The 14,644-nt window shown below is 63.3% G+C and overlaps 1 protein-coding gene across 1 annotated transcript in view; it reads left to right on the forward strand.

Annotated features, from left to right (window-relative positions):
* Positions 1-14,644, forward strand: part of TCERG1L (transcription elongation regulator 1 like) — a 156,111-nt gene that overhangs the window by 96,451 nt on the left and 45,016 nt on the right. Inside the window, exons 5-6 of the mRNA XM_062214993.1 lie at positions 5,536-5,639; positions 10,134-10,222. Coding sequence (XP_062070977.1) covers positions 5,536-5,639; positions 10,134-10,222 — 193 coding nt within the window. The remainder of the gene's footprint in view (positions 1-5,535; positions 5,640-10,133; positions 10,223-14,644) is intronic.

Here is a 14,644-nt window from a genome sequence, read left to right on the forward strand (position 1 = left end):
GGTTTGTATTCACCCAGAATTCATTGTCTCTCCGCCTCCCTGCTTGCTCAGGGGCCAGCAGCTCAATTTCCCACGCAGCCAGCGTGAGCACAGACCCCAGGCACCGTCCGAGGACAGACGCGTCTCCCTGATGTTTCGGTTCCCGCCGAGGAGGCGGGCTCGGCAGCCAGCGCACTCACCACACCGCGTGGAGGCTGTGCACAGTGGCCCCGCGTGTCGTTTGTACGATCTTTAGCATAAATAGCCTTCTCCCTGACTTTAGTCCCAAGTTTTTCAAAGGAGTCAGTGCTGCTGACGTGGACGAGCGTCCCCAGCCCCCGTTTCTGGTGGAACTTGTGACCTGGGACAGCTCTCACTGTGTGGACTTCACCCTGGTTGGGGTGGGGTGATGGTGCCTCCTCTGCCTGAGCCCCCTGGGCTGGGATTTCGGGGTGCCTGTGGGGACAGGATCAAGATGCTGCTCACTGGTTGTATGTGCTCTGCCCTGGGAGGTAGGAGTGCTCACACATGGAAGGTGATGGGGGCAAACAGAGGGCGGGACCCCAGACCCCAGGCTGGCTCCACCACTCCTGAGTCTGGGACCCGCCTGGGTGTCCTCCCCAGGGCCACAGGTCACTGGGCAGAGATGTGGAGGTGTAGAGGTGAGGAGGTGCAGAGGTGTGGAGGTGTGGAGGTGCAGAGATGGGGAGGTGCAGAGATGGGGAGGTGTAGAGGTGTGGAGGTGTGGAGGTGCAGAGATGGGGAGGTGCAGAGATGGGGAGGTGCAGAGATGGGGAGGTGAGGAGGTGCGGAGGTGAGGAGGTGAGGAGGTGCAGAGGTGCGGAGGTGAGGAGGTGCGGAGGTGCAGAGATGGGGAGGTGCAGAGGTGTGGAGGTGCGGAGGTGGAGAGGTGGGGAAGTGGGGAGGTGAGGAGGTGCAGAGGTGAGGAGGTGAGGAGGTGCAGAGGTGTGGAGGTGCAGAGATGGGGAGGTGTAGAGGTGTGGAGGTGCGGAGGTGGAGAGGTGGGGAAGTGGGGAGGTGTGGAGGTGAGACGGTGCGGAGGTGAGGAGGTGAGGAGGTGCAGAGGTGAGGAGGTGCAGAGGTGAGGAGGTGTGGAGGTGAGGAGGTGAGGAGGTGGAGAGGTGGGGAAGTGGGGAGGTGTGGAGGTGAGGAGGTGCGGAGGTGAGGAGGTGCGGAGGTGTAGAGGTGAGGAGGTGCAGAGGTGTGGAGGTGCAGAGGTGAGGAGGTGCAGAGGTGTGGAGGTGCAGAGATGGGGAGGTGTAGAGGTGCGGAGGTGCGGAGGTGGAGAGGTGGGGAAGTGCGGAGGTGAGGAGGTGAGGACGTGAGGAGGTGCGGAGGTGAGGAGGTGCAGAGGTGAGCATTTCTAGGCTTCTTTCCAGCGAGCTGTGTGCTGGGGCCGGTGTGGGTGGGGCTCGGTGTTGTGGATGCTCTTTTTTGTTTTTTAAAGATTTATTTATTTGAAAGGCAGAGTTACAGAGATGTAGAGCCAGAGAGAGATCTTCCATCTTCTCATTCACTCCCCAGATGGCCACATCTGCTGGGCTGGGCCAGGCCTAAGCCAGGAGCCAGGAGCTTCATCCAGGTCTCCCACATGGGTGCAGGAGCCCAAGCACTTGGGCCGTCTTCCGCTGCTTTCCCAGGCCATAAGCAGGGAGCTGGATTGAAAGTGGAGCAGCCAGGACTCAAACCAGCGCCCGTATGGGATGCCGGGTTACAGGGGACGGCCTTATCCACTGCGCCACGGCGCCGGCCCTAGTGCAGATGTTCCTTGCAGATCCTTCCCAGCTCACAACAATGTGGGAGCTCAAGTCGCTCCCTCCCCTCCACGGGTGCCCCTGCGTGGCAGGGATGCCCGCCTCACGGGCGCCGCCCGGCCTCAGCCCCGGCTCTTCAGAAGGGATTGCTCCCAGGAGCAGCCCAGCAGCGGAGGAGGGTGGATTCCCGGCTGCCCATCTCTCACTTCCTGGGTTGCCCCTCCCCACGGGAAGGCGGGCGGCCCCCAGGCCCTCAGGGTCATTGTGGGCTCTGAGTGTCTCCAGTGTCCAGCTGCCTGGTACCTAGTGGACTTCACATCCCAGAGCGGGAGGAGACGCAGAGGTCTGTCTGCTTCCTGGGTGAGAAGACCCAGGCCAAGGGACGGTTGTGCCTGAGGGGGTGCAGAGGGGGCCACGCCCTGATAAGCTCTGGGGTCCTCCGTTGCCGGCGGTGGAGAGCGGCTCGTGCCCTGGGGAACGCTCCACCCCGAAGCGCAAAGCAACAGGGTTTATAAAGGCGAAAACCACGGGAGGGGACGGGAATCCGTGGCTGCTGGGGTCGGAGAGGCGGGGAGGGGAGGATACGTGGCTGCTGCGGTCAGGCTGACCCGCGGCCTGTGCGAAACTACCACGGATTACCGTCCTGATAATAGCAGTTACGGTCCGGACATCTGTCCCTGCCGGCCTCTGTCGTCTGGACCCCAGACAAGTTGCGATCTTAACGCTGGTCCGGGGCAGCCCGCCTGTCTGAAGCTCGGGCAGCCACGCGGGGGAGGCTGTTTTTCCATGCAGGGTGTGGCTGTGCTGCTGCCCTGAGTTTCACGCCAGGCTCACGGCGGGGGTGAGTCTTGGGTGCTCTGGAGTGGAGTCCTGCTGCCAGGGTGCCCCCAGGACCTCAGCATTCATCCAAGCCGCAGGAAGGCGTTCACTTCCGGAATCACTTCTGGAACTGCAGGTGTGTTTTTCGTTTTTCCTGATCGGTTGGCAGCTTCGACTTGCTCATCGTAGCCTCTCGATGTAGTAATTCTGACGCTCCTCATCCCACGGCGTTCACGGCGGCGTTCTCGGCCGTCTTCTGTGTGTGGCAGGCTCTGGTGCGGAGCGGCCTCTGGGCGGGCAGGAGGCGTGGACGTGCACTGGCAGCTGTGACTTGGACCCTCCCCATGCCCCTTGGGGAGCCCAGGAGGACCCTGGCTGACTGCAAGGCTCTCAGAGCTCAGCCCTGCCGAGGGCTGGGGCCTCGCTCTTCTCGCCGCTGCTTTCCAGGGGTGAGCGAGGACTGCTGTGGGCCCCGGGATTCCTGGGCCCCTTGCAGGACAGCACCCTCCGGCAGCTCCCAACACCTCCCCTCTCGCATCCCAGACAAATCAGGAAGGACCGCGGCCTGCCCCGTCTCCCTGTCGCTCGGCGCTGTGGCAGGAGGCCCCTGGGAGCTCCTCTGGGTCCAGCCGCAGAGTCCGGCGCAGTCAGGACCCTCTGCAAGGAGCAGACGCATCGCCCACTCCCCAGAGTGCCTCAGCGCCCACAGCCGTGCCACTTGTTGATTTTCCTCTGTAAACGAGTCCCTTGTGCCGCGCCGGGGAGCAGTTACGACGTTGTCGTCAGGGAGTGTGGGCAGCCCTAGGGCACAGAGTGCTGACCTGTCCGAGCGGCCTGCAGAGAACCCCGGAGCAAGTGCTCCCGTGGGCCAGCTGTGGGGGAGGCGCTGCTCCAGGCGGCTGCAGAGTCCGTGACGTTTGCAGAGTTAAGCAAGCTGTTCGGGGCAGGGTGCGCCGGGTTGTCACAGGTGATCCGGGCACCACGTCTTCAGCAGGGACTTGCAAACCATTGCCAAACCTCTTCTCGGAGAAGCCCTCAGGAGGAGCAGAGTAGATCCGTGTGTCCCCAAAGCTGATGTTTTTACAGACATCGGTCATCAGCAACGTAGGGAAGGTTTTGAGGTGCTTCCCCTGGGTAGTGGGCAGCGACCCAGCGGCTCTGCTCTCCGCCGAGAGGAGTGCCGGGCCCGGTGGGCTTTCTTTTCCTGATGCCTGTAATGCACCTGCTCTCAGAGGGTCTCAGCCCACGTGTCGGGGGCGATGAGTGCCTTGTGCTTTGTTGGCACCCCAGTGTTGAACACGGGCCTCTCTGTCTGCTGACAGTGCCAGGCTGCTCCCTGAGGAAATGAAATCCAACCCAGAGGGCATCCGGCTAAGCTTAGATGCCACTCGCTCGTGCCAGTCACAGGGTCTCCGTGCCGCAGTCGGGTGCCTGCCGTCCAGGTAACCGCTGGAAGAGCCTGGCGTCTCTGTACCGGAACCCTGGGGCACCTGGACACCTGGACTCCTGCTTTGGGCTGGGTACCAGGGTGCAGGGGAAGGGAGGGCTCAGCTCTGTTGTCCTGCTCCCCTGCCTCTGCTGCCCGCAGGGTGGAGGCCGTGGAACGGGGTCTGGGGTCCTGGCTGGCCTGCCACGGGGGCTCCCGCTCTCTCTGTGACGGGGGTGCAGTGCCCAGCCAGCCTGATTCAGAGGTGGCTGTGGAGTTAGGGATGAGGGCAGGACTGTCCCAAGTGGAACCAGAGCAGGAATGACCTCGACGGGGACTGAGCATGGGGGCGATTCTGCGGAGTTCTGGAATGGTCACACCGTCCAGTGACTGCTCACCCGCAGTGATGCAGCGTCTTCCCATGGCCAGGATCTTCTTGGCTCGGGCTTGGTTGTTGGGTTCGGTGGAAGCTGACAGGTCCTTCCCCAGAGCCAGTCTGCACCTGTGGCTCTCGGTGGGGGTCGTGGTCGGCTCGGGCCAGTCTCCGCATGCAGGAGACCTTGGCTCGGGCCTGCACACACTTGCAGAGGCAGGACCCGTGCTCTGATTGTCCACAGCCCGTGCCGAGGGCGGCTGCTCCGTTAACAGCCAGGGAGCCGTTTGCCCGCTGGGGGGTCTGCAGGCCAGGGCAGAACGGCGGCAGCGGACGAGGGGCCTCCCTGCGGTACACGTTATGGAAAATGACATAAAACCTGAACTCTGTGTATCCTGGTTTCCCCCTCTTCCCTGGCCCCAAACAGCTACTTGGCAAAGTGCCGTGTGGTCGGACCGTGGTTAACTCTGTACCCATTCTGGGGGGAGCAGAGGGAACCACAGGCTGAGCAGCCTGGAGCCCCCCTGCCCTGCAGGTGTGCGATGGCCACCAGTGCCGGCGCTGTCTCCCTGGCCGCGTGTCCTGTCGGGAGCTTGGGTCCCGTCTGTCCCGTGTGGTGCTTTCTGGGGCAGAGCTGGAATCAAGGAGCCCCAGACAGCTCAGAGCACTAGGAGCCCTGCGCACATGAGAGCAGCCCGAGGTGCCCAAAACCTGGGCACAGCACTTCCCCCCGCACCTGGACAGCGGCTGCCCACTGGCTGTGGGAGTTCTCACAGCCTCCCCTGGCTGCAGGATCACCAGGGACCTCCACAGTCCCCATCACCCTTGTCAGGTGGCAGCTAACCGGGGGCCTCTCCTTACGAGCCTGGGGGAGACAGACGCTGGGGGAGACAGACGCTGGGCACAGCTGCCGGGAGATGGGTCCTGGACATTGAGGGGTGGGCACGGGCCAGTGTTGGGAGGCAGCCCCCGCCCTGTGGCCCAGGCCGACCCTACACGCCCACCTCAGCAAGAGAACGTTGTGGCTCGACCTCCATCCACAGTCTTTCTGCAGAGCGCACAGCCAACCAGAATGGCCACATCGCGTTTGGGCTTCGATTGTTCCGTTTTTCCAGCTGGGTGTGGCACGTGCACTGCTAACCACGACTGCTTTGGTCTAACAGATAAAGGCCAAGAGCGCAGCCGCAGCCGGGCCGCCTGCCCCCCAGCACTGATGCTGCACCCAGCACCCGAGAGCAAGAGCCTGCCCACAGACAGCGACGATAAGGTCGGTGTGGGAACCCCAGGGTGGGGGAGTAGGGGTCATTCTCCCCGCCTGTTCCCACGTGGTGTTCGTGCAATGATGCTCCTGCTCTGGGTGCAGGCCAGCAGCTCGGGAGCTCTGTGCGGGAACGCGGCTGGGCCAGGCATCCTGAGAGCTCACCAGCAGGTGCTCCAGGGAGGGAGCATTTTCGGGACACACAGAGAACCACGTAGCCCTACGTGGACACTGCCTAGCGAGGCGTGGCTTGTGCTTGGGTTTCATTGCTGGGGAAAACCAGTGCTGTTGCTTCCTCGTGGTTGTAGGCCTTTCTCTCTGCCATTTCCCGGGAGGCCTCTTCAGGACACACCTGTCGCAGCAGAGTCCTTGCTGGGAACAGCCCAAGGCACTTCCATTTCCTGCCACGTTTGAAAATCACGAATCACATTTTGTCAGCTCTCGTCTGTCAGATTGGCTGGGGCTCTGGGCCGACTCGGCACTGGTGGCCCTTCCAGTCCTCTGCCGCTGTCCCCGTCTCTGCCCCTGTCCCCGTCTCTGTCCCCGTCCCTGTCTCTGTCCCCGCCCCCGTCTCTGTCTCTGTCCCCGCCCCCGTCTCTGTCACTGTCCCTCTCTCTGTCTCTGTCTCTGTCCCAGTCTCTGTCCCCGTCCCCGTCTCTGTCCCTGTCCCCGTCTCTGCCCCCGTCTCTGCCGCTGTCCCCGACTCTGTCACTGTCCCTCTCTCTGCCCCTGTCCCCGTCCCCATCTCTGTCTCTGTCCCCGTCTCTGTCTCTGTCCCCGTCTCTGTCCCCATCCCCGTCTCTGTCACTGTCCCTCTCTCTGCCCCTGTCCCCGTCCCCATCTCTGTCTCTGTCCCCGCCCCCGTCTCTGTCCCCGTCTCTGTCCCCGCCCCCATCTCTGTCTCTGTCCCTCTCTCTGCCCCTGTCCCCGTCCCCATCTCTGTCCCCGTCTCTGTGCTGTCCCTGTGAGTGCTCTGTCTCCCCCCAGTAGCGTTCTCTGGGGACGGGGTCCCCACAGGCAGGCACCATCGTCCCCGCAGTCAGAGCTGCTGTGACGTGAGCAGTGACACAAATTCTGGGGCAGAGACGTCTTCTGCCTGGACGCGTGATTTTCCCATAAAGATGGACGCCCACGCCGGAACTGCAGGACAGCTGTCCCAGGGCCGCCGGGCTCTGCAGGCCTCGCTCACCTTCAGGACTTCAGCACCAGGGGAGTCATGCCCTGATGAGCCATTTTCTTTCTTTCTTTTTTAAATATTTAATTGTTTGAAAGTCAGAGTTACGCAGAGAAAGGTGAGGCAGAGAGAGAGAGAGGAGAGGCAGAGAAAGAGAGAGGTCTTCTATCCATGGTTCACTCCCCAATTGGCCACAATGACTAAAGCTGTGCTGATCCGAAGCCAGGAGCCAGGAGCTTCTTCAGGTTTCCCATGTGGGTGCAGGGCCCAAGGACTTGGGCCATCCTCCACTGCTTTCCCAGGCCATGACAGAGAGCTCGATTGGAAGTGGAGCAGCCAGGTCTCAAACTGGTGCCCATAGGGGATGCTGGCACTTCAGACCAGGGTGTTAACCCACTGTGCCACAGCACCGGCCCCCTGCTTAGCCATTTTCATTACCAGCAGGACACCATAGCCTGCCTGGGACTCCTGCAGACAGCAGGTAGTCAGCGTGGGGGAGCTGCACATCGCAGATTCCAGCAGCAGTCCCCTCATGGACCACACCTGCCCGCTCACCTGGACCACACCTGCCCACTCACCTGGACCACCCACCCCATCCCCCGAAGACCACACAGGGCCACTCACCTTGAACACTCACCCCATCCCCCACAGACCACACCTGCCGACTCACCTGGACCACCCACCCCATCCCCCACAGACCACACCTGCCCACTCACCTGGACCACCCACCCCATCCCCCGAAGACCACACAGGGCCACTCACCTTGAACACTCACCCCATCCCCCACAGACCACACCTGCCCACTCACCTGGAACACCCACCCCATCCCCCACAGACCACACCTGCCCACTCACCTGGACCACCCACCCCATCCCCCGCAGACCACACCTGCCCACTCACCTGGACCACCCACCCCATCCCCCGAAGACCACACAGGGCCACTCACCTTGAACACTCACCCCATCCCCCACAGACCACACCTGCCCACTCACCTGGAACACCCACCCCATCCCCCACAGACCACACCTGCCCACTCACCTGGACCACCCACCCCATCCCCCACAGACCACACCTGCCCACTCACCTGGACCACCCACCCCATCCCCCACAGACCACTCCTGCCCACTCACCTGGACCACTCACCCCATCCCCCACAGAACACACCTGCCCACTCACCTGGACCACCCACCCCATCCCCCGCAGACCACACCTGCCCACTCACCTGGACCACCCACCCCATCCCCCACAGACCACACCTGCCCACTCACCTGGACCACCCACCCCATCCCCCACAGACCACACCTGCCCACTCACCTGGACCACCCACCCCATCGCCCACAGACCACACCTGCCCACTCACCTGGACCACCCACCCCATCGCCCACAGACCACACCTGCCCACTCACCTGGACCACCAGCTGGCATTGCCCACAGACCGCACCTGCCCACTCACCTGGACCACCAGCTGGCATTGCCCACCAGTCGAAGGCTCCTTGTGTTCCTGTAGCTCAGTGGGCTTCTTGCAGAGGTCCCCCCAGCGTTCTGCCTGGTGTGGTAACATAAACTCGGTTTCTGTGCATTTTTTGGGACAAGCATTTCTGATTCCTCCCTGTGATGCTAATCATTTATCCTGACCTCATTTTCTCAGGGAAATCAAAGATGTTTTCTACTACCAGAAAATTCTTTTTGAAGATGTGGTTCTTCAGCTCTGCAATGCAAGGGCAGTTGTTTGGACCCCGTCCCTTGTTCAGGGTGCTTGTCTGTCAGGGTGAGGGGGCCGTGGCAGACGCCAGTGGGTGCGGAGCCAGTGCACAGCAGGCCCCCGAGGTTCAGGGTGCTTATCTGTCAGGGTGAGGGGGCCTTGGTGGACGCCAGTGGGTGCGGAGCCAGTGCACAGCAGGCCTCCGAGGCTCCTGGTGCAGCATGTGGTGTTGGAGCCACGCCTTTGCAGCCTTGCCCTGTGCCAGGGCCAGTTGGGGACTTTCCTGGGGAAAGGCTCCACTCCCAGGCCCTCGTGGTGTGTGCCCCAGCACTGGCCGTCCAGTCTGGAGCACGTGGTCCAGGAGGGGCCGCTTCCTGTGTCTGCAGAACCCGCAGGCCGCGCCGGGCAGAGTGGCTTGTTTGGGGTTTGTCCCCCTTTTGTCCTCAGAGATGCATGGGTTCCTGCACCTGATCGCAGGCTGCTGGGCTGCTGGATGCCCCGTCCTTCCAGCTGCCCTGAGAAGTGGCGCAGGCGATGGTAGCAGGTGCAGGCCCACGGACAGGTGGGCTGGGCCCTGGGGCAGTGGACACCGCATTGCTAGGGTAGCCTGGCCCCCGGAAGGACTCAGTGGCTGTGGTCGGTCAGGTGGTGAGGCATCTGCTCACCTACACGGTCTCCTAAACACGGGCGTGGATGACGTTGTAAAGGGTCAGGATGACCAGGTCTTCACCGACGGCCTCAGCACAGAGCGGAGCTGCTGCTTCGGACAGCGTTGCTGTCTTCCAGTCTCTCCTGATTTTCCAAAAGAGAGCATCATGCTCGTCGCGTTGTTCCAAGTTTGCCGTCGAACCGTGGGCAGCGGGCAGCAGTGGTCGGAGTTCCTCCCGCCGGGACTCCCGTGCTCTCTGCCGGATGGCTTCTCCGGCTGTGCTGAGACCGTGGTGCTGGGGCTCCACTGCACAAGTCTGACGCTGTCTGTCCACGACCGGACGGCGGGCCCTGCCTGTTGTCCATCAGCGGGCTCAGGACCTGGGGCCCTGAGTTCTTCCCAGTGCTAACCTCAGATGACCGCTCCTCTCCAGCGCAGATCAATGACACAAGCTTTGTTTGTTTGGTTTCCAATTTCAGGGGATGGATCCCCATTTCCTGTAGGAGCTGTCACGTCCAGGTTCTGCCTCCCAGGAACCTGCCGTCAGGACAGAATTCAACCCCAGCTCAGGCCTGGGAGGGGTGGCCTCCTGCGGGCCCAGCCCTTCGTTCCTGCTCACTTTCCCCCGCCCCAAGGGGAGCTGGACGTGCCAGCCTGGCTGCGCTTCGAGGGCCCCTGCCCCTGACGTGATGTTCTGATGGCACGGGGGCCCTGGCCGCTGCTCCGCCCTTGTCCAGAGGTGAACGCAGTGGGGTCTTCTCTGCGACAATTCAGGGTGAAGGGCGCCTTGCCCGCGTCGCTTGGCTGCGTTCGGCGTTCCCAGCCCCTGCCTGGCCCCGCTGCTCTGCTGCTCCGAGCAGGAGCCAGGGCTGTGTGCAGGGGCTTTCCTGGGTCTTCACTGGGTCGCCCGTCATTGACGAGTGTTTAACAGCGGCCTCTCCCTCCCTCTCTCTGTCTCTCTCTGTCTCTCTCTCTCAGGGGCCTCCTTCCATCCTGGTGCAAGGGGAGGACAGTGCGGCGAGAGGCACCAGACCTGTGGCCTCCACCCCAGTGCCCGGCTCGCCCTGGTAAGAAGCCCGAGTGCGGCTTGGCCCCGTGCTTGCCCGAGGCCACCAGAGGGAAGTGCAGGTCCCTGCCCGCGGTGTTTGAGAAGTGGCTCTGTGCCTCCCTCCCGGCAGGGGGACCTGCACACTGGGTCGCCTGCTGCGGATGGAAGAGGCTCCCCAGGTGATGGGGTGTCCTGCTCTGATGCTGGAGTGTGCGTTGCAGTCCTCCTCCCCCGGCAGCTGCAGCAGGGCCCAGCGAGCGCACACGCCTCCTGTGCCTCACGCTTCAAAGGGTTTTCTCACCGCTGCTGCCAGCAGACGCCAGGCCGAGTGGCTGTTAATTGCAGCACGCCCGGCTCTTGGCGGCCGCCCGTGAGGGTCCCGAGCTTCAAGTTTGCCGAGCTCAGAAGTGCCCCCACCAGGGAGCCAGGCTCGGGTTTTTAAAAATGCCCTTTCATAATGGAGTCATTTGGAAGCAGAATAAAAGGTGGTTATAGTAAAACTGCATCGCGGAACCCGGAGATCTGAGTGCGGAGTGCGGCTGGGAGGGGCGGCTCCTGCACGCGCTCCCCGTGCCGTGTGCTGGCACCTCGCTGCACCCTGCCCAGTGAGTGAGGGGTCCCCAGGGGCCAGGCCCTGCCTGGTAGCCTCCTCGGTAGGGTGAACCCACGCCCAGCCCGAGAGGCCCAGTCCCTTCCTTGTGCCGCTGGCTCGCCCTGGGGTGCTGCCCTCCCGACACCAGCTCTCCGCCCTGTGTGGCTGCGTTGTGGGGCTCGGTGCAGTCCCCCCTGCCACCTGGCTGCAGTTCGGAGTGCCTCAGAACCTGTGGGCGGGGCTCAGCCCATAAGACCACCGCCGCTGGGGGTGCTAGCGGCCAGCGGGGTCCTTGGCCTCCTGCACTTCTGCCCAGCTGAGCACAGGCGAGGAGACCCTGGACCTCCAAGGCGGTGGTGATGGCTCCCAGAGCGACTCAGAGCTCAGGAAAGGGCTTTCCTGGCCTCGTGGCTTCAAGGTCAAGGATGTAACCTGAGAGCCGCCCACTGAGCAATGCAGCTGGGGAGGGGTGCCGAGCCCCTGGCCTGGCCAGGACCTGAGTGCACTGCCCGGGGGCCACCTGGCCTCACTCCTCCTGGCCACCTGGCCTCACTCCTCCAGGCCACCTAGGGCTTCCAGTGCTCAGGCTTTGTTGGCAATGTCATTGCCAAGTGATTGATTGATCAGGTCTGGGCTGATAGTCCCTGCCTGCCGGTGTCCGATGTCCTGGCTGCACTCCTGGACCTGAGCAGAAGCCTGGGTCACTGCCCTAGCGACACCCAGGTGGGTGCCAGGGGCTCTTAGGAGTAACAAAGGACATGACCCCCCCCCCCCCCCCCGCCTAGTTCTAGGAGCTTCTATGGCCAAACCCATTTTGTTTGTAATAGATTTTTACATTTTTTAAAAAAAGATTTATTACTTTATTTTGAAAGAGAGAGAGAAATATCTTCCATTGATTGATTCACTCCCCAGATGGCCAAAATGGCCAGCTTGGGGCCAGGCTGAAGCCAGGAACCAGGAACTTCCTGCAGGTCTCCCATGCGAGTTTGGACCCAAGCACCTGGGCCGTCTTCCACTGCTTTCCCAGGCCACAGCAGGGAGCTGGACTGGAAGAGGAGCAGCTGGGACGCACATTGGCATCTATATGGATGCTGGTGTCACAGGCAGGGGCTTTACCAGCTGTGCCACGATGCTGGTCCCTTGTTTGTGATAGATTTAATTTTTAAAGTAATTAATTTATATTTTTGATGGGGGGGGGCAGGGAACGCCCATCCACTGCTCACTCCCCAATGCTCACATCATCTGGGACTGGGCGGCCAGGCCAAGGCCGGGAGCTGGGAGCTCAGTCTGGTTCTCCGTGTGGGTGGCGCTTGAGCCACCAGTGCTGCTGCCCAGGGATTGTGACCCCGTGGAGCCTTCTAACTGGGAGAGCTGTGGCTTAGCTTCCCCAGGAATGTGTGTGACGCAGAATGCTGCCAGGGACCCAGGGGCCACACCGTGTCCGGGCCTTTGCCTGTGAGAGATAAGCCAGCGCGCAAGCCCCTGTCACCCGGCGAGGTTGAGCCCCTGTCACCCGGCGAGGTTGGGCCCCTGTCACCCGGCGAGGTTGGGCCCCTGTCACCTGGCGAGGTCGAGCCCCTGTCACCCGGCGAGGTCGAGCCCGTCTCACCTGGCAAGGTCGAGCCCCTGTCACCCGGCGAGGTTGAGCCTCTGTCACCCGGCGAGGTCAGGCCCCTGTCACCTGGAGAGGTCGAGCCCCTGTCACCCGGAGAGGTCGGGCCCCTGTCACCCGGCGAGGTCAGGCCCCTGTCACCTGGAGAGGTCGAGCCTGTCTCACCTGGCGAGGTCGAGCCCTCCTCACCCTGCGAGGTTGAGCCCCTGTCACCTGGTTGAAGTGGCCTCTTGACCGCCACCGGATTTCAGTGCCGAGGACCTCAGCCCTGTGGCCACGGGTGCGGGGCAGGGAGGGTGGGGCGTTGAGCAACTGGGATGGAAGACCCCAGCCCAGGAGCCCAGAAAGGACCGAGTGGCAGCTGTGTTTGGAGGGGGGGTGACGGACCCTCTTACTAGCACTGCTGGTGGGCAGGGTGTGGTGGGGCGGCCAGGAGGACGGCTGGCATTGGTGGAGTGACTGGCAGCAGGGGCAGCTGGGGAGGGGCTGGTGGAGTTTGGGCTAGGAGGAGAGGGGAGGGGCAGCCGAGGAGCCCCTGGGTGTGCCGCTGTCCTGGTCTTCACGTGGACTGGCGCTGGTGGGGTGCCGGCTCCTGGCCCTTTCTGTCTGGCTCGGGAGCGCCTTGGGGAGCAGGAGGCCCCAGGCGGAGCCCAGCCAGGGCTACTGCAGGTGGACGGAGGAGCTCCTCTCCCTGGTGGGCTCTGTAGGGATTGGAACAGGGCCTGACTGCCGGGGTCCCCGGGCACCAGGGCTGCTGCTGGCACCGCCCTGGTCCTTCTGCTCTGCCTGATGACCAGGAGTCTGTGGCTATGTTGAGAGGCCTGAGGCCGAGGCTGTGAGGGTCACAAGACCCCAGCAGACCCCAGCAGGGGCTTGCGCAGCCCCTGGAGGGCGAGGGGCGGCTGTGCCTGCTGTCGGTGCTCTGGGTGAGGAGGGACTTCGTGCGCATCGAGGTGTGACATCCTCATTATTCTCATCATCTCGCGTGGTGACCTCAGGGACGCCACACTTCCCCGACCCTGCCACCTGCCACTTGTTTCCCGCGTCGTCCGCTCTGCCCCGTCCTCGGGGGCGTGCTGGCAGGCAGCCTCTGGCCAGGCACCGGCGTTTCAGGGAGACCCTGGGGAGGCAGGTGTGGGGGCGGGCATGTGGCACATCGGCCGTCTCCTCTCCCCCTCCCACTTAAAACCACCCATGGCTCGGGAAGGGCGCTGCTGCCCAGGTGGGGACAATTCCAGGGCAGTGGCTACCTTGAACCTTCTATAAGCACCTTTGCTGGACAGGTAAGAGCCGGAAGGTCTGAGCAGGGCCCTGGCCAGAGCCAGGAGGACCAATGAGGCAGGGAAGACTGGGGCCGGCCCGGTGTCGGCTCCAGCAACAGGGGCAGCAGCCCTTCGCCACCCACCCTGGGGGAGCTCTTTGACTGTTGTCTCAGGACAAGAGGCCAGACCCGCAGCTCTGGAAGGCTCCAGGCAGGCGGGCACGGAGCTGTTGGCCTGTTTGGCATGGTCCCTCCCCACTGCTCAGGCCCTGAGGCTCAGGAGAGAAGACCGTGGGCCTGCAGGGAGCGGTCCTGTGCTTGGGACCCCCTCCAAAGCAGGTTGGTGTGGGAGGGGGTGTGCATGGACTCTGGGAGGTGAGCTCAGGGTGTGCCAGGGCCCCCTGGCTGGCAGTGACCAGGTCAGGGGCAGGGAGTGACCAGAGGAGCTGGCAGTGAGCAGACGGGCGGGCAGTGAGCAGACGGGCGGGCAGTGAGCAGACAGGTGGGCAGTGAGCAGACGGGCGGGCAGTGAGCAGATGGGCGGGCAGTGAGCAGATGGGCGGGCAGTGAGCAGATGGGCGGGCCGTGCCTCTGGGACAGCTCTGCAGGCTCTGGGCTGAGTCACCCCTCACAGTCAGGCCCCAGGGCCCTCTGTCCCACGTCCCAGGGACCCTGTTCTTGCCGCTCTCCCTGTGGGGTGTCCTCCCCAGCATCCACTGGCTGGCCAAGCCCCAGGCCTCTCTCGGCAAGGCCAGGCGGAGGCTCCAGGTTGTCAGATCAGACCTGGTCCTGGAGGAGAGCATGTGTGGTGCCGAGTGCGAGACGGCAACTGCAGGCCCACGCTCCCCCGCAAGCCTGGCTCTGGAGGCTTCCGCGTGGCTGGGCCTGGCCAGGAGCTGACAGGCGGTCTGGGAGCTGCACTTGGTGGAGCCTGGCGATGTGGAATCAGAGGGAAAGGCAAACCCAGCACTCGCGC

The sequence above is a fragment of the Lepus europaeus genome, chromosome 17 (genome assembly GCF_033115175.1).
Source record: "Lepus europaeus isolate LE1 chromosome 17, mLepTim1.pri, whole genome shotgun sequence".
Taxonomy (NCBI): domain Eukaryota; kingdom Metazoa; phylum Chordata; class Mammalia; order Lagomorpha; family Leporidae; genus Lepus; species Lepus europaeus.